The 20000-nt window shown below is 43.4% G+C and overlaps 1 protein-coding gene across 11 annotated transcripts in view; it reads left to right on the forward strand.

Annotated features, from left to right (window-relative positions):
• The window catches only part of LOC137173326 (receptor-type tyrosine-protein phosphatase mu-like), a 164855-nt gene that overhangs the window by 54494 nt on the left and 90361 nt on the right, over window positions 1-20000 (forward strand). For all 11 annotated transcript variants that reach the window (XM_067578109.1, XM_067578111.1, XM_067578115.1 and 8 more), the window contains exons 3-9: window positions 3345-3512; window positions 5618-5727; window positions 8794-8872; window positions 9648-9763; window positions 10014-10188; window positions 13125-13237; window positions 13566-13746. In XM_067578109.1, the coding sequence (XP_067434210.1) occupies window positions 3345-3512; window positions 5618-5727; window positions 8794-8872; window positions 9648-9763; window positions 10014-10188; window positions 13125-13237; window positions 13566-13746 (942 nt within the window). The remainder of the gene's footprint in view (window positions 1-3344; window positions 3513-5617; window positions 5728-8793; window positions 8873-9647; window positions 9764-10013; window positions 10189-13124; window positions 13238-13565; window positions 13747-20000) is intronic.

A 20000-nucleotide genomic window follows, 5' to 3' on the forward strand; every position in this document is an offset into this window, starting at 1 on the left:
CGTCGCTCATACAGACTGAGGACGGTCTCACTGGTCTCACTGGTAAAACTGGTAAAACTGGGTCGAAACAATCAGAGAGTTTAAAAAGTCTTCAGGGCGGTGCTTCAGTCCACTGAAGCTATCAAACATCCAGAAATCCTCAGACTTCAGTAGGCGGAGACGTCCGACTGTCCAACCGGATGAAGTCCATGTGGAGAGCTGAGAGGCAGGCGAGTGAGCGGGTGCCATCTTTGATCTTCTTATAATATATCCACGCTTAATGCTAATTAGCTAATGTTAGCATGTTAACACGCTAAACACCAACATGCTAGCATGTAGCATGTTAGGTTTGTTTTACATGTTTCTTCTTCTTCTTGTTTTACGATTATTTTGGATTTTACTTTGATAGTGAAGACAGTTGGGACTTCCTGCAACAACTTTATTGTCCAACTTTGTTGCACAAAAGTAGAAATTTGTCTTCAGCGTGCAGCGTGACGATCAACATCATCACATCATACGTCACAAAAACAGGAAGTAAAAACATTTGACACTTTATTGGATGCAACTTGATAAAAAAGAAAAATTGCTAAAAATAATTTAAAACAATTTAAGACCAGTTTAAGAGGCAAAGTGCAGGAAAACAAGATCATATTAATCCAAAGAGAAATGAAAATAAATGAAATGCTAAATGATATAAAATAACTAAATAGACTAACTTACTGACTGTACTGGCAGGTGCATTAACCAGCGTGAACCTGATGCTTCAGCAGGAGTCCTCCAGTGTTTACAGTCCACATGTTGAATGTAAGAACTGATATCAGCAGAAAAACCTCAACACAACACAAAAACTCACCTCAGACGATGATGTTCATCGTTTCGCTGCGTCTGTTGTGTTGATATTTGTCTAAATCACCTTCCGACCAAACTGAACTGGAAACTGAAATAACACAGAACTTGTTTTCGTCTCTTCCTGCTAATATTAGAAGCAAAAACTATTTTTTAGGGAAACGCAGCGATTGCTCCATAAAAAGTACAAAAATCATCCAGCAGCTCTCTGTGTGACTGACAGCTGACTGAAGGAATACTTCACTGTTACTGCTCTCCTGCTGTTGCCATGGAAACGCCCTTCAACCCACACACACACACACACACACACACACACACACACACGGCTGTCGCGTAATTTGAATTTCATAGAAACTTTACAGAAACAGACATAAAGAAAAGTGAATCTAGAGCTGCTCGGGTGATTGACAGCTGTAGTCATGACACACACACACACACACATACACACACACACACACACACACACACACACACACAGTTGATGAATTATGGATTTGCTGCATGTGAGTCTTATTTTCTTATCTTCTGTCAGTGATGTATTTCCTGTTTGTTGCTTTCATCTTTTTATTGGCGTCTTTGCTTCTTTATTGAAATGCTTTCATCACACTTTAGTTTCCTGCTCGTCTGTGTTTTGTTCAGACTGTCAGACAGACTGTCTGCACTGTTATTGGCACCTGATCAGATCACATTTGTGTGTCCAGACATCACCAGCCTATCTGCACGGGTTGCCGTGGTAACTACGTACGCTGGCTTTCCAACGTGGGAGCACGAGCAATGGAGATCCATCATCTCGTTGTCAAGAACACAAACATATTGTCCTCAAGGACGTATTATTAGATCTGGATACGGCGCCATCACTCAGCCTTTCAGCCACAAACTGTAGAAATATGGACGTATCCATGGCGACGTAACCCGTTGGTTTGTGGACTGCCGTTTTGGAGCCAGAAGTGACCATATTTGGACGAGAGGGTGGAGCTGACCATAGCGCTAGCTGCTAGCTTGGTTAGCACGGTGCATTTACAATCTATGGTTAACACTGATAATGCTAATGCTAATTTTTGCTAGTGAAAAACAGGCCAAAGAACGTTTAAACAAAACGTACCTACCAGAAAACCTGAACATCCGACGCCTTCGAGGATCTTTTAGTTCAACCAAACGCTGAACGAGACTTTTATAGGCGACCAAAATGTTACAATTAACTGTCATGAACACAGATGGCGACGGCTAAACTCTGTGAATCTGGGGTTACGCCATGGTTACGAACCAGTGTTGTCACCGTGGTTGCGACTTGTCAATCATAATGTAGCCCCGCCCTAAAGCATACGCTGCTTCATCGTCTGTTTTACTCTAAAAGGGACCAGAATTGACTAAACATCATGCTGCACTGAAGAAGACTTGAAACTAGTGATTGAGACCATAAACTCACCAGGAAAGTGTTTACTGAGGTAATAAACCCAGTGAGCAGTCAGAGACTTCTATACAATCAGACCTCTTATTGCAGCCGGTGGCGTCGCCCCCTGCTGGCCGTTAGAGAGAACGCAGCTTTAAAGCACTTCAGCATCGGCTTCCTGTTTCAGACCCGGAGCTTCCTGCTTGGTTGCAGCCAGTTTCTCCCGGTGGTCAGTCGCGGTATTGCGGTTTATAGACCACCATTGTAAAAGAGACGCCTTGAACTGCAAACGACGTCAGTTATGACTCTTCCTGTTATGAACTTTTGATCCGTGGAGGTTTTCAGTTTTAAATCACTTTCCTCGAGCCGAGAAAAGTGATTTAAAACTGTGTGACGTCATCACAGTGTAACGTCTGTGGGCCGAGCGTTGAATCGCAAACTGCTGTTCAGACTTTCTAAAATAAATCTGGATTCACTGTGGATACAGTGTGAATGAGACGTTTCTCTGCAGGTTTTGATGTTTTTTATTGAGCACATTTTCCTGTTTTTCTTCATTATTATTATTTTCTGTTCCTTTCTTTATTTATATGTTGCTCAAAAACTGTTAAATAATTTATACAATGTTCATATATGTGTGTGTAATTCTATATGTTTGTGTTTACATAACATTTGCATAAATGTGAATACTTAATGAGCTGTTTCTATTGATCTTCTCTGACAGTTTTAAGTACAAACTAGATATTTAATCAGTAACGTTCAACAGTCATTTAGTTTCAGTGTAAACTCTGAGTTCATTATGATGAGTTTAATAATTACATTAAAGCTTCTCTGCTGTGTTTTTATTCACTTTAATCTTCCTCATATTTATTTTAGGGTTTTGAGGTTTTTTACAGTCAAAATAAAAACTAATATAAATAAATAATAAATCTGTCTTTATTTGGCTTTACTTTGACTTTGTTTAAGTATTTTATTTTTACTATTTTTTAATAATTATTTGGGGAATTAAACAGCTGATTAATTCTGAAGTATAAAGCTGCTGTTTACTTCCTCTTGTTTGGGTTTTTCAGTGTAAAGCTACTGCACTGTTTAAAGGCTTTTATTTTTGTGTCCTTTCACTTCCTGTCCACAGGTTCGTCCTCCCTGTTTGTCAACACGTCGGGGCGTTACGGCGGTCAACGCGCTCAACTGCTGCTGCCGCCACTCAAAGAGAACGACACACACTGCGTCAGCTTCCTGTTCTACCAGGCGGGAGGCCGCGAGGGCGCCGCCCCCGCCACGCTCAACGTCTACATCAAAGGTACAAATACTGCAACAAGTACTGCAGTAATACACACTCACATACTGCAACACTTAACATGTCAAAGGTACACTAGTAGTACACTGAAGTACAAATACTACTGCAGTAATATTAGAAGACAGATACAGTAACGTCTATGTCAGAAGTACAAATACTTCATATTGAAATACTAAACAGAGTAACATTTACATCAGAAGGTTCATTGGTACTGCAACATAGTACTAATTATTAGTACTAATAATACTACTAGTAGAACTGTTATAGTGTTGAAATATTCTGATGGAGACGGCGTTCCGTGTTGTCATGGAGACGGCGTTCCGTGTTGTCATGGAGACGGCGTTCCGTGTTGTGATGGAGACGGCGTTCCGTGTTGTCATGGAGACGGCGTTCTGTGTTAACTGAAGGATGATGCAGTAAATTTATGCACCACAAGAAAACGCGTCGTGGCTGGACTCTGGATTCTGGATTCTGGACTCTGGACTCTAGACTCTGGATTCTGGACTCTGGACTCTGGACTCTAGACTCTAGACTCTAGACTCTGGACTCTGGATTCTGGACTCTGGACTCTAGACTCTGGATTCTGGACTCTGGACTCTGGACTCTAGACTCTAGACTCTAGACTCTGGATTCTGGACTCTGGACTCTGGACTCTAGACTCTAGACTCTGGATTCTGGACTCTGGACTCTGGACTCTAGACTCTAGACTCTGGATTCTGGACTCTGGACTCTGGACTCTGGACTCTAGACTCTAGACTCTAGACTCTGGATTCTGGACTCTGGACTCTGGACTCTAGACTCTAGACTCTAGACTCTGGATTCTGGACTCTGGACTCTGGACTCTAGACTCTAGACTCTGGATTCTGGACTCTGGACTCTGGACTCTAGACTCTAGACTCTGGATTCTGGACTCTGGACTCTGGACTCTAGACTCTAGACTCTAGACTCTGGATTCTGGACTCTGGACTCTGGACTCTAGACTCTAGACTCTGGATTCTGGACTCTGGACTCTGGACTCTAGACTCTAGACTCTGGACTCTGGACTCTGGACTCTAGACTCTGGACTCTGGACTCTGGACTCTGGACGGCATCCTGACCTTTAACCTCAGACTCCTGCAGCATGAAATGAAACTGAGTCATGAAGTTCAGTGACGGTCAGATCAGACTGCTGCTGCTCCGCTGGTTCTGACTCTACTTTAACTTCCTCTCTGAAGCACGTAGACGTATCAGAACCAGTTTATTTTAATATACGGTAATTGTGTTCATTCAGTTTCTGTTTACTGCACCATAAACTCAGAATATTTAACATTTTTTGTAAATTAATCTTTGTCTCTGCGAGCGACACATCATCAGCATATAATAAAACACTGAAATTCATATTATCAGTCACTTTACCTACATCAGCCTTCTTCAGCTAAATCATTTACATAAAGAGCAAATAATGCAGAGAAAGCAGATGTGATGGAGAAGCAGCCAGTCCTCAGATTATTTATACAATGCTTTGATAACATTATAAAACTTACCATCAATACCAGAACATATTCATTTATACTCTAAAAGGTCTCTATTGATCCCATCAAAGGCTGTATGTTTCCCTCCTTGTTGTCTTGCTCACTGAGGATATAAATATGAATAAATACACGTCCACCTGCTCGTCCACCAATAATCCATCAGTCTCTAAGTAATGATTAAGTCCTGAATATAATTGATACACTGTACTGATCCAGCTGATCCGGCTGTAGTTTAATGACCTCTGGGGTCAACGTGCTCTCCTCAGACTCCACATTCACTCACAAGTCTTTGTCTGTTCTTTCTAGATCTTTCTTCAGTTCATTTCTTGCAGCAGCGTCGTGACTGTTCTCACCGTCAGAGTGTTGACTGACGTCGTCTGGTGTTATCAGCGATAGTCTTACTCATTATAATCAGCAGCCAGCTTAAACAACTTATTTGTATATTTGCAGAGACAATAAACAGACAAAGTACTGATGTTACGCTATAGATATTTATACTACAACAGGATATAACAGTACTTGTATTATATTTTTTATATTAATACTGGCAGTACTACCCAGTGCTTACTGGTGTTGATGGTGTTTGTGTTCCTGCAGAGAACAACAGCCCTCTGGGAGTTCCTGTCTTTAACTCGTCTGGCCCCGCCTACCACATCTGGAAGAAGGTGGAGCTAGCCGTGTCCACGTTCTGGCCCAATTACTACCAGGTAACACACACACACACACACACACACACACACACACACACACACACACACGTTCCTGATGTTATATCTCACTGAGTTTACAGTGTTACTGCCATGTGTGTATTTATTGTCTCTGCGTGCTCGTCCTGCTGGAGGAAGGTGGAAGAGAACTACGTTTAACTCTAAACAAGCTGTCAAAGTAGACAGTAAAGACAACAGCACTGGCATCAAGCCGTCCACCATTGTTGTGAGTGTTGGCGTGGGAGGAGCTGTTTCAGGGTGCCGCTGGTTCTGGACGTTCATGTTCTTCTTCTACAGTTTGACTTTCCTGTTGAATCATCACAGCAAATGATCAACAACTGTGTCAGAACATATCTTGTTCTTAGTGAAACAAAAGTCAAAGCTAGATTTAAGAGTAGAAGTTAACTACGACTCCCAAGGTGCATTTCAGCCAATCGCAGAGCTTAAAATTTGGTCACATGCGTCGCTAACGGTGAGCAGAAGCTAAAGATCACGATGTTGAGAAAACTGAGTTTACAATCTGCAGATTAAGTTCAATTTTAAATGAACATGTCGCTCTTATTCACACCTCTGACGGGCAGCAGCAGCCGAGGCTCATGGGTATTGTAGTATAAACCTGTTGGATCGTCACGTTATCAGGAGAGTTTCTGTGTTCAGTCACATCGACGTCGATTACACAATTATGAGACATAAGAACACAGAATGAGGAAAAACACTTAACAGTTGTATTGTTGTTATTGTTGTTGTGTTTCTTCTTCTTCGTCCAATGAAACGCCGCGCTGCTGCCACCATCTGCTCCGTCAGCGATATGACAGCGTTTCCTCTGAGCAGAGCCGCCGTTTTCACTTTTACACACTCTGGAGGACAGTGTGTGTGTGTGTGTGTGTGTGTGTGTGTGTGTGTGTGTGTGTGTGTGTGTGTGTGTGTGTGTGTGTGTGTGTGTGTGCGTGTGTGCGTGCACACCAGTCGATATGTCATCAGCTTGGAGGCAGGGGGTCACTCACACACTTTTCTGTGGGGAGTAAAATGATACCTCCAGCTGAACTATCACACTGCTTTCACCACAGAAGAAGAGAGATTGATTCAGAACAATATAGCCAATCACACACACACACACACACAGGTGTTGTGGGTTGTGAACAGGCTGTAATTAGTTGTCGGATCATCACAGCAGGCGTCACTAATTAGCAGCATCACCACGGCAACGGCAGATCCACATCGTTAGAGTAAGGGAGTTGACGAGAGCGACGGGAAGAGGAGGAGATGGCGGGAACGGTGACACAGAGAGAAAGAAATAATAAAAGATGTAGGGGAATCCAAAGAAACAGGAAGTGAGTGATGGCAGAAACCGCAGGAAGGAGAGAAGAAGAATGAAGGGAAGAGGAGTCAGAGGTGAGAGGAAGGAGGGAAGGACGGAGAGATTACAACAGAAGAAGAATGAACCACACAGCTGACGGTCAGTTATAGGAGGGAGGAGGACTTCCTGTCTCTGGGCACCAACAGGAAGTGTGTGCCGCCGGTTTCCGTGGAGATAAGGCTGTGGAATGCACACACACACACACACACACACACACACACACACACAGTTTAGATGAGAAATCAGTATCAACACGCTGCTGAAACACAGAACAGTCGTTCAGCTGTTTACATGAAGACAGAAGAAGTTAAACTGGACTGAAACCTGTGAAGTTTTATTTTGGTAATATTAACATATTAACATGTTAAAATGTTGAAAGGCAGCATGGAAAGCAGAGCGACGTTAAATATTAAAACAACAACAACAAACAAAGAGATACTGTCAGATCTTCTTCATGTCATCTTTGATATTTTAACACAGTGGTGAGATTTGATCATTAAAGATCCTCCAGACATGTTTTAAGACTGTTATGTTGTTGATCAGCTGGTTAAACATCTTCTGCTCCTCCTTCACGTCTTCACGAGTCCAGACGCCAGCAGATCACTACCTCTGGACTTCAGAACAAAGTGAGAAACGAAGCTGTAAACAGAACCGTGTTCCTGCACATGCTCAGTAGCGTCTGTCTTACACAGAACTACATGATGCTGTTATTAAAACAAACTCTTCATGATGAAGGATCATGTGACCCAGAGCACTGACGTGTTTTTAATCAGATGTATCAGCTTTGATACACACACACACAGTACTAGTGAGTAGATCAGTTCACTGCTGGTTCACTAAATCTATGAGACCTGGTCTGGACTCTGAAGCCTCTTTCACACTTGTTTAAAACACTTGGTCTACCTGGTCTACAGCTTCATGGAGTCTGTTTTAGTGGAGCTGCAACGACCAACAAGCAGAACTCTGACTACATGGTCTTTCTCTCACCTTGAAACTGGTCTGTGAGGTTTCTGGGTCCCAGGGCAGACGCACGGTGCAGACGCACGGCGCAGACGCACGGCGCAGACGCACGGCGCAGACGGGGGGTGCAGACGGGGGGTGCAGACGGGGGGTGCAGACGCACGGCGCAGACGTACGGCGCAGACGCACGGTGCAGACGGGGGGCGCAGACGTACGGCGCAGACGCACGGCGCAGACGGGGGGTGCAGACGGGGGGTGCAGACGCACGGCGCAGACGTACGGCGCAGACTTCATTCAAATGAAGCAGCGCAAAGACAGATTGTTGTGTTTTGGTTGAAGTTGTGCTGACGGATTGATGCTCGACATATAAATAAGTTCAGTTAAACACGAACACATGAACACAGGAAATGAGGTTTAACATGGTGAACGCAGGAAGTCACTACAGATTCACGTCTCTGACGCAGCCACACACTTCCTCTCTGTTATCATGCTCAACTGTGATTGGCTCAGCTGGAGACGCCCACGTTGACCCAGGACCCCCCACGCACCTGAACCTGAACCTGAACCTGAACCTGAACCTGAACCTGAACCTCACACACTCTCAGCTCTTTACTTCCTGTTCAGACAGAAGAATCACAACCAGCTGCCGTCTGTCTGACCTGCTCAGCCCCCCTGGACACAATAATAACAACAGTGCTGGAACTGATACTATCAATAATGCTGATAATATTGATCGCTGTGTGTTTCAGGTTGTGTTCGAGGCCGTCAGCACCGGTCAGAGAGGAGTTCTGGCCATCAAAGACATCACACTGCAGGGACACCAGTGCAGTAAGTGCACACACACACACACACACACAGAAAGGCCCACCCCCTTGTAGAACAGGCTCCTAATTGGTTAACGAGGTTTGGCTGCTTAATTGGATAACGATGTTAAAAGTTGAGCTGGTATGGTAGAATCAAGGTCACTGTGTGTGTGTGTGTGTGTGTGTGTGTGTGTGTGTGTGTGTGTTTGTGTGTGTATGTATGTGTGTGTGTGTGTGTGGAGACAGGGGAGCTCATTAAAATATAAATTGATTAGCATGGACTTTGATCCATCCGTCTGTTTATCTACCTGCCTGTCTGAAGACTCGCATTTTAGATTTGCTGTTATGTGAACACACACACACACACACACACACACAAACACACAAACACACACACACAAACACACAAACACACACAAACACACACACACACACACACACACACACACACACACACACACACACAGAGAGAGGTTGAGTATGTGTGTTAAATCACCAGTAAACATCCTTGACCTGAACTGTTTCTCGCTGCCTGTTTTTTACCCCAACACTGTCCAATAAACTGATTGAAAACACACACACACACACACACACACACACACACACACACACACACACACACACACACACACCTGCTTCCTCCAGGATCCATTTTCTGATTGGATCGGGGAGATTCTCGCTGCCTGGCTCAAGAGATCAGGGGGATCAGGGTGAAGGGTTAGCTGTTGCCCTGGTGATGGAGGTGATTTGTATGATGATGTCATCAGTGTGTGACCTCTGACCTTTGTGTGTGTCCTCAGTGAGCACACCTCACTTCCTGCACATTAAAGGCGTGGAGGTGAACGCGAGACAGACGGCGACGTTTCATTGCACCATCAACAGACAACCGCAGAGCAACCTGCTGCTGCACCTGCAGGTGCTGATCACTGATCAATCACTAATCAATCACTATCAGTGACGATCAATATCCTGTTCCCTGATGTCCTGGTAAACCCATGTATCTCCAAAATGTCTAGTTTTCATGTAAACATTTTTCCAGCTTTTTGACAGTTTGTTTCCGTGTTTTAATCCTGTGGTTACCATGGTAACAGCGTTATATTAATGAAGGTAATGTTTATTCTGTTGTTATTGTGTTTTTATTCATACGTTAATCTTCTGGTCGTCAGGGGATGGGCGGTCGTCAGGCCGTCGTCAGGGAAACCAAGCCGATGACCTCGCGGCGTTACGTGGCGAGCTTCGACGTGGAGAACACGACCAAGGGCGACTCCGGACGCTATCGCTGCATCGCCCAATCAGAGCAAGGCGTGGGCGTGTCCTCCTACGCTGACCTCACAGTCAAACGTGAGTCCTGGTGTCTGATTGGCTGCTGACGTTTACTTTTATTTTATTTGTGTTTGTTTTTTTTTTATATGATTTTTTCTCTCTCTCCACCTGTCTCTCTCTCCACCTGTCTCTCTCTCCACCTGTCTCTCTCTCTCCACCTGTCTCTCTCTCCACCTGTCTCTCTCTCTCTCCACCTGTCTCTCTCACCACCTGTCTCTCTCTCTCTCTCCACCTGTCTCTCTCACCACCTGTCTCTCTCTCTCTCTCCACCTGTCTCTCTCTCCACCTGTCTCTCTCTCTCTCTCCACCTGTCTCTCTCACCACCTGTCTCTCTCTCTCTCCACCTGTCTCTCTCTCCACCTGTCTCTCTCTCTCTCCACCTGTCTCTCTCACCACCTGTCTCTCTCTCTCTCCACCTGTCTCTCTCTCCACCTGTCTCTCTCTCTCTCTCCACCTGTCTCTCTCACCACCTGTCTCTCTCTCTCTCTCCACCTGTCTCTCTCTCCACCTGTCTCTCTCTCTCTCCACCTGTCTCTCTCTCCACCTGTCTCTCTCTCTCTCCACCTGTCTCTCTCTCCACCTGTCTCTCTCTCTCAGATCAAAGCTGCACTTTGTCATATTTTTATTTTAATGACTCCTTCGTCAAACGAGGAGCAGTTTTATTAAAGCTGCAAACCTCATTACTGCACTGTGAGTGTGTGTGTGTGTGTGAGTGTGTGTGTGAGTGTGTGTGTGTGTGTGTGTGTGTGTGTGTGTGTGTGTGTGTTGGGTTAAAGGAGAGCCTCATTAGAAAGTCAGTTTGCTGTTTAAAAAGGGAGAATCAGCTGCGTTTTGTCAAAGAGTGTCTGCGTTTGTGAAGATGAATCACTTCATAGTAAAAGCCCCCACTTCCTGTTTCCACACACACACACACACACACACACACTCACACACACTCACACACACTCACACACACACACACACACACTCACACACACTCACACACACTCACACACACACACACACACACACACTCACACACACACACACACACACTCACACACACTCACACACACTCACACACACACACACACACACACACTCACACACACTCACACACACTCACACACACACACACTCACACACACACACACACTGGCAGGTATTCAGTGTGTTAATGGCGACTCATTAAACGTGGTGTGTTTTCGTGTGTTTTCGTGTGACGGAGCTGCCAGAAACATCACTTTCATCTCCGGCTGCTGGAGGAGAATTCTGGGTATTTTCCTTTCCCATCATGCCGTTCTGTTCGTACAGACGCAGCGAACAACAGCGAAGATCATCGTTTAAATTAACGCTCGATTCATCTAAAGATCAGGATGAACTGATCAGCTGATTGAGGGAGTAAATGTACTCAGTTACTTCCCTCCACAGAGGTCAGATACTCTATTTAAATACTATTTGAGGTACTTTTACTGAACAAGAGTATTTCCATGTGATGATACTTTATACTTCCACTCTGCTACATTTATGACAGCAGGAGTCACTTTACAGTAGAGCTGCATCCACCGAACATTAATCAGCAACTATTTTGACAATCAAATAATCATTTTTGACATTTTTTTAAGCAAAATATCAAAACTTTTCTGGCTCCAACTCGTCACATGTGATGATTTGATGGTTTTATTTGTCTCCTCTGATGGTAAACTGAATATATTTGGGTTTTGGACTGAAGTACTGCACAATAATATACTTTAATTTCCACCACTGGTTTTGAACATTTTACCTTTTCAACCGGAGCAACAACCCGTCTAACGTTCCCCGTCAGTAAGTGAAGGCTAACAGCTTATTATTAGACTCGTCTGGTTAAAAGTTGATTATCCACCAACAGTCCCTGCTGAGACTTCAGTCATGGTTGGTTGAAAGTTCTGATGTCGTCGCCATCAAACACCGTTTCTGTCCGACCGCCACCTCTTCCTGTTTGTGAGGAACAGTTGATTTGGTTGGTTCATTTAACGTTTAAAGGTGCCGGTTTGCCTCCGCTGCTCTCAGGAAGTCTGACCAAACGATTAATCAAGATTACTTAATTAATGAAAATAACTGTTAGTTGTTAATTTGTGGTTAATTGATGAGGGAAACGTGTCAGAATGAGACGCAGATTATGACGCCGGCGGCTTTCCGTAGGTTTCTGTTTGTATCTGACGATGTGAGCAGGAAGCAGATCAGACTGTCTGACTGTCTGATATCATTCATAACAGAGCGGATCAATACGGAGATAAAGGTCTGACACACACACACACACATAAACACACACACACACACACACACACACGAATGTGTGTTTATGTGTGTGTGTGTGTGCGTGTGTGTATGTGTGTGTGTGTGTGTGCGTGTGTGTATGTGTGTGTTTATGTGTGTGTGTGTGTGCGTGTGTGTATGTGTGTGTGTGTGTGTGTGTGTGTATGTGTGTGTGTGTGTATGTGTGTGTATGTGTGTGTGTGTGTGTGTGTGTGTGTGTGTGTGTGTGTGTGTGTGTGTGTGTGCGTGTGTGAGGGACAGTTGGGTCGATAGCTTGTCTGATCTTTCTCGTCTCTGCAAACACACCGTCAGGTGAGGAAGTGTTTGTTGGTCACATGACCTGACACATATCCCACAATCCCCGGCGGTTAAGCCCCTGATTGAACTGTCACTCAACCTGTTTGTGTTTTATCTCTCGCACACACAGGTGAGTATTAACCTGAACACGCTTCACGATAAACACGCATCATTACACATGTATCCTACTTACTGTGTGTGTGTGTGTGATGAAGTGGGTCAGGAGGAAGTAGAGCAGCACCGCCGGGGATTCTGGGTAATGGAATTCAGGTCTGCCGTGATTCGCCGAAGGTCATGGATATTAATTAACTCGTTAACTCCTTCCTCCCCTCGTTAAGAGAGAGATCTATGTGAAACTGACGCCGGTTCTGTTTGTCCCTCAGAGCCTCCCGTACCCATCGCTCCTCCTCAGCTGACGGCGGTGGGCGCCACCTACCTGTGGATCCAACTCAACGCCAACTCCATCAACGGCGACGGACCAATCATAGAGAGAGAGGTGAGTCACCTCCTCACTGCACCTCCTTACTGCACCTCCTCACTGCACCTCCTCACTGCACCTCCCCACTGCACCTCCTCACTGCACCTCCCCACTGCACCTCCTCACTGCACCTCCTCACTACACCTCCCCACTGCACCTCCCCAATGCACCTCCTCACTACACCTCCCCACTGCACCTCCTTACTGCACCTCCTCACTACACCTCCTCACTGCACCTCCCCTTCAAACTCCACTCCTCTTCCCTCCTCTCCACTAATATTAATATTAATAACTGTAATAATAATTGATTATTGTTTCAATACTTGTATCAATAATGTGTTTTTGAGGTGGAGTACCGGACGATGTCGGGCATGTTGATTGACACCACACCTGTCGATAAGCCCACCCACAAGATCGGACACCTGGACCCCGACACCGAGTACGAGATCAGCGTGCTGCTCACCCGGCCCCTGGAGGGAGGCACGGGAAACCCCGGCCCACCGCTCAGAGCCAGGACCAAGTGTGCAGGTGAGTCGGAGTCAGCTGGTCGAACCCTGCGGCCAATCACAATGCAGGAAGAGACAATAAGAACTGCTAGCGGCTAACTGCAAGGCTACATTCACACTGAGCTCATTAGGTGGTTAATGGTGGAGTCATTAGCGTAGCGTGCCGTGGTAGGCTTCGTTAGCGCTGAGCTCATCAGGTGGCTAATTTACCTCATCCATCACCAGGTGTGTGTGTGTGTGTGTATGTGTGTGTGTGTGTGTGTGTGTGTGTGTGTGTGTGTGTGTGTGTGTGTGCAAACAAACAACAAGCAGCATGTCATTAGCAATTAGCACGCTAATTACACAGGTGCTGCTGCAGCTTTTTGTCTGTTTGGATTTCTTGTATGTGATATTGTTTATTTTTCTTACTCTCAATTTATCCCTTTTTATGGCAACAATATTTACATATTTATTACAAAATGCTTCATAGGCAAGGCAAGTTTATTTGTATAGCACGTCAACAACAAGGCAATTCAAAGTGCTTTACATAAAACATAAAAGGCATCAAGGCAAAATGGAAAAACAATATAAGGCTAGAAATTAAAAAGAGTTAAATAGAAAATAAAAATAAGCTAAGATAGAATAAGATAAAACAGTAAAAGTTACAGTTCAGTGTAAGAAAATAATAATTATTAGATTTAATCAAAGGCAACAGAAAAGTCTTCAGCTGTGATTTAAAGAGCTGAGAGTTGCAGCAGATCTGCAGTTTGTTCAGATATGTGGAGCATAAAACCTGAACGCTGCTTCTCCAGGTTTAGTTTGGACTCTGGGGACAGAAAGCAGACCTGATCCAGACCTGATCCAGACCTGATCCAGACCACCTGAGAGACTGGATGGTTCATAATGTAGCAGCAGATCAGAAACCATTCAGTGCTTTATAAACCAACAGCAATATTTTAAAGTCAGTTCTTTGACAGACAGGAAGTCAGTGTAAAGATCTGAGAACTGGACTGATATGATCCACTTTCTTGGACTTAGTGACTCGAGCAGCAGCGTCTGGATCAGCAGCAGCTGTCTGATCCATGTTTTAGGGAGACCTGTGAAGACGGCGTTACAGTAGTCGAGTCTACTGAAGATAAATGCAGTTTTTCCAAATCCTGCTGAGACATAAGTCCTTTAATCCTTGATATATTCTTCAGGTGATGGTCGGCTGACTCTGTAATTGTCTTAATGTGTTGAAGTTCAGGTCTGAGTCCATGACGACACCAAGATTTCTGACTTGGTTTGTAGTTTTTAACATTATTGATTGAAGCTGAGTGCTGACTTTTAAACGTTCTTCCTCGGCTCCAAAAACAATTACTTCAGTTTTATCTTTGTTTAATTGAAGAAATTATATAGAAGTTATGTAAATTTGTGTGTCATCTGCGTAACTGTGGTAACATATTTTGTTGTTTCTCATAATCTGAGCCGGTGGGAGTTTGTAGATGTTGAACAGAAGAGGCCCCAGAATGGAGCCTTGGGGAACTCCACGTGTCATTTTTGTCCCCTCAGATGAGTAATTACCTACAGACACATAGTAGTCCCAGTCCTTTAAGTAGGATTCAAACCAGTTCAGTGCTGTGTCAGAAGGTCCCACCCAGTTTTCCAGTTGGTCTAGTAATATGTTGTGGTCGACTGTCGACTGTTTAAGTGGATGTCATTGAAGACCTTAACAAGAGCATCAGTGCTGTGGTTGAAATCCAGACTGGGCAGCAGATTAAAACACAAACCAGTTCCAGTAATGTGAGATAAACAGAATAAAACAGAAAAGTAAAATCAGTTCGGTCTCTGATAAATTTGATATATATTGTTATTGTTATCTTTCTGCTTATACAATACTGTGTTAATATTTGTGTCAGTAAATCTGATTTGACCTTTGAGCTGAACTGACAAACTCTTAAAATCCAAAGATAAACTACATTTTGTTTCAGTAATAAATAAAAATGTCACAGAAAAAGAATCACACACATTAAACACATTTAAAATGTAATAAAATGATTTTAAAAAATATTAATATTAAAGAAATTATGAATACTTTAAGGAATAATATATTATTAAAAAGGTATTATTTTTATATGTTTTAGAATATAGAAGAAATAATATTTAGAAGTTTTCCAGGTTTCTGTTATCAAGAGACAAAAAAATGTGAAGAGAAAATGTGTGTGTGCATGCGTGTAAGTGTGTGTGTGTGTGTGTGTGTGTGTGTGTGTGTGTGTGTGTGTGCATGCGTGTAAGTGTGTGTGTGTGTGTGTGTGTGCATGCGTGTAAGTGTGTGTGTGTGTGTGTGTGTGCATGCGTGTAAGTGTGTGTATGTGTGTGTGTGTGTGTATGTGTGTGTGTGTGTGTGTGTGTGTGTGTGTGTGTGTGTGTGTGCATGCGTGTAAGAGTGTGTGTGTGTGTGTGTGTGTGCATGCGTGTAAGAGTGTGTGTGTGTGTGTGTGTGTGTGTGTGTGTGTGTGTGTGTGTGTCAGGTTTCAACATGTCCTCCTTTCAGACCTGCTGTTACATGACCACTGTCAGCACACATGCTGGGTTGTGACCTGTCTCTGGTATGTTCTCATAAACACGTTCTGCAGCTGACCGACACTGCATACCTGTCTGTCTGTGACCCCCCTCAGTGCCTCCCTACCCCCCCCCCCCATCCCCCACCCCCCTCCACACACCACACACAGCTATATATCAGACTCTGGTTCTCCGGCTCTTTGTTGCTTCTGTTATTTTCAGGATACCTCGTCGTTCTGAGTCATACTCCACATGTTTTAGAACAGTTTTTATAAAAAATTGTTTTGTACAATTTATAAATAGTTTGAGTTTTTTGTCTGTGTGTCCTCAGGTTTCCAGCACATAGTGAATCTCAGTGTGTGGAAGAACAGAGGAGAGTGTCAGGCTTCCACAGATATAAGAACCATGTTGGTAAATAAAGGCGAGTCACATCGAACGCCTAAATGGAAGAGCGGCTCAGAAAAATATAAGATATGATCGTGTAATTTAGTTTGTCTTGTGTGTGAAGTCTGTGTGACTGAAGATGTCTCAAAAAAGTCATATATCAGCGAACTAAAAACAGTCAGGATAAGTCTGAATCAACGCATGGCTCTGAGGATACTCCAGCTAATGTGGCTACGGAGCTATCTAAATCTGGCTGAAGACATTAGGACTGAAAAACTGAAAGCTTTGAATGACGCTGTTAACAAACTTGGAGACAGGATGACGAAGCTAAAAGGAGCCCGGTGGTGGAGCAGGAGGGTTGCTGTTGGCACCACAATATCCAGATATCTGGTGTCAGGGAGGGACTGGAGGGCCGAGATTTTGATGCCTTTCTCAAAACACGATTACATGAGAGCCTGGAAATAAATGCAGATGACTGGTCCAAAGAACACTGAGCCTTAGTAATGTCACAAAAACACAACCGTGTTTGTCAGTGATGATCTAGTGGTTCTTTATGAGGTTCCAGGGATCAGTGAGGAGGTTCTAATGATCTTTGACAAGGTTTTGGGGCCTGTGACTACATTCTAGTGGTCATTGGCAAGGTTCTAAGAGTTAGTGAAGAGGTTCTACTGATCCTTGATGAAGTCCTAGTGATTTAGTTATATTGGTCCTTAATGTGATGAAAGGGTTCTCGTGATCTTTGATTAGGTTTTAGGGATCAGTGAGGAGGTCCTGGTAGTGATTTGTAGTTCTAGTGGACCTTTAAGAGGTTCCACGGATCAGTGAGGAGGTCCTGGTAGTGATTTGTAGTTCTAGTGGGCCCTTATGAGGTTCCATGGATCAGTGAGGAGGTTTTAGTGATCTTTCAAGAGTTTTAAAGAATCAGTGAAAAGGTTCTCTGGATCTTTGACAAGGTTTTAGGGGTCTGGGACTAGGTTCTAGTGGTGATTGACAAGGTTCTAAGACTTTGTGAAGAGGTTCTAGTGAACCTTTATGAGGTTCTAGTGGTCCTATAGGCTTGGTGTCATGTGTAGGGGTGCTTCATAAAGTTTTTGTAGGTTCTAGATCAGACTGTCAGTCTGATTGTTCATCTGCAGTAAACTCCACCCCTCTGGGACTGTCAGCAGATTAAAACAAACGCTCCTCTGAGGCCAACAGCAGGAAACACAAGAAACATTTAAAGATGTGTGATTGACAGCTAGCAGAGCTCACAGTGTGTTTCTGTCACACACACACAAACACACACACACACACACACACACACACACACACACACACACACAAACACAAACACACACACACAAACACACACAAACACACACACACTCAGTGTGATGATGTTCGCTCTAATAACACTCGTCTCTGTCTTCAACTCACTTTTATTTATTCATTTTACTGCCAATGAATTATACACAGCTGCTGTGTGTGTGTGTGTGTGTGTGTGTGTGTGTGTGTGTGTGTGTGTGTGTGTGTGTGTGTGTTTAATAATTAATCAGTGTGTCCATCATACAAGCTTCAGGACTTAGAGCTCAGTGAGGCGCCTCAGCGTGGCGGCAGATAAACAGGAAGTCACAGTGAGCTGCTTCATCATTAATGTCTCTTCATACGTGATGTCACGGTGACCAAACGCTCAGACGCGACACAAAGGATGAACAGAAAATACACTGGATCTGTCGTCATAGCAACAAGTCCTTAAACCCAAAGAGGTTCTAAACATGAACAAATGTCTCACTGATTTATAATGAAAGAATGTTGAGATGTTACTGATCAATCATTATGATCAGCTGGTTGAGTTACTGATAGTTTAAGATACTCTGACTGTTGAACGAACCCGTCGTCTGGTTTGACATTTCAGTGGGAATCTGTCATTTGGTTGTTTGAAGGCAGTTTGAGGATTGATTATTGATCCTGGATGAAGTCATCTTGAATAACGAAGGCAGAACGAGTAGAGAGAGCTTTCACGTGATTGGCTGAGTGCTGGTCATGTGACTGCAGTGACGTGAGGCAGGTGTGTTGGGAACAGACTTTCTGTCTTCCTGCTTTTATTTTATCACACAGCGAAACATTTAAAAGCTGAAGAAAGTAAATTTAACTGCATGAAGAACTTTCAGCTGTTAATTATTTAATAAGTTTTAATGTTTAAATGTCAGATTAAAGGTCACATGATCTGTTGGTCCTTCAACAGTCACAATCTCTCAGCTGAGTTTACGTCTCAAACTACATTTAAATTCCTTTTTAGTGCTCAAACTTTTATTTAGTTGTATTTTTTATCGGTAACTATTGCATGTTCTCATTTAAGATCATAATTATATAAAACATTAATTATAAATCTGAGACGTCGTGTCGCACTAAAAACAAAAATCAGATCATTTAAATTAAAAATGAAAAGTGTCAACCTGATGAGACGTTTAGAACAAGACGCTGCAGTTTGTATTTTATATTATTATTTTCATTATTTTTGTCTTTAAATATTGAAAAATGTCCGAGTTGTTCTGTTTGAACAGTCTGAAGCACAAAGAAGAAAGAAAAGAGAAGAAGATATGATATATATTTTTAATAATAATAATAATCTATATTTTAATATATTTTTCCTTAAATGATTAATCAGCTAAATGTTGCAGCTCTAATCACAGTTTATATATTTATAAATTGTTATTATATATATGACACACACACACATACACACACACACACACACACACACACACACACACACACACGTACACACGAATGTGTGTGTGTTTATGTTTATGTGTGTGTGTGTGTACGTGTTTATGTGTGTGTGTGTGAGGGACAGTTGGGTCACACACAGCATTGGTCATGAAATAAAAACATTTCTTTTCTTTGTGTGTGTGTGTGTGTTAACATCCATTAAAGTGTGTGCGGTGTTTGTCGAGGCTTTTAGAAAATATATGAATATTTCACTCTGTTCGCTCTCTGCGTCTCTTTTCACCTCAGATTTTCACGCTCTGCTCGTCCACCAGAGCTTTTTACTTCTCTGTCTGTATTTATATCTTGTTCTTGGTTTCAGATGTTTCTGTGTGTGTGTGTGTGTGCGTGTGTGTGTGTGTGTGTGTGTGTGTGTGTGTGTGTGTGTGTGTGTGTGTGTGTGTGTGTGTGTGTGTGTGTGTGTGTGTGTGTTTCAGGAGTTAAAGTTGGACTCGAGCTGGTGGATCAGACAGAAACATGCTGCAGATGTTAACGTTCATTCAGGACGTCTCTTTGTGTTTTTGTACCTGAGAACACGAGAGAATTTGTGTTTTTTTGCAAGATTTGGGAGGTTGCCTAGCAACATGACTCCAATTACAGTCTTACCTGCGGTCAACCATGTTG

The sequence above is a fragment of the Thunnus thynnus genome, chromosome 21 (genome assembly GCF_963924715.1).
Source record: "Thunnus thynnus chromosome 21, fThuThy2.1, whole genome shotgun sequence".
NCBI classification, from domain to species: Eukaryota; Metazoa; Chordata; class Actinopteri; order Scombriformes; family Scombridae; genus Thunnus; species Thunnus thynnus.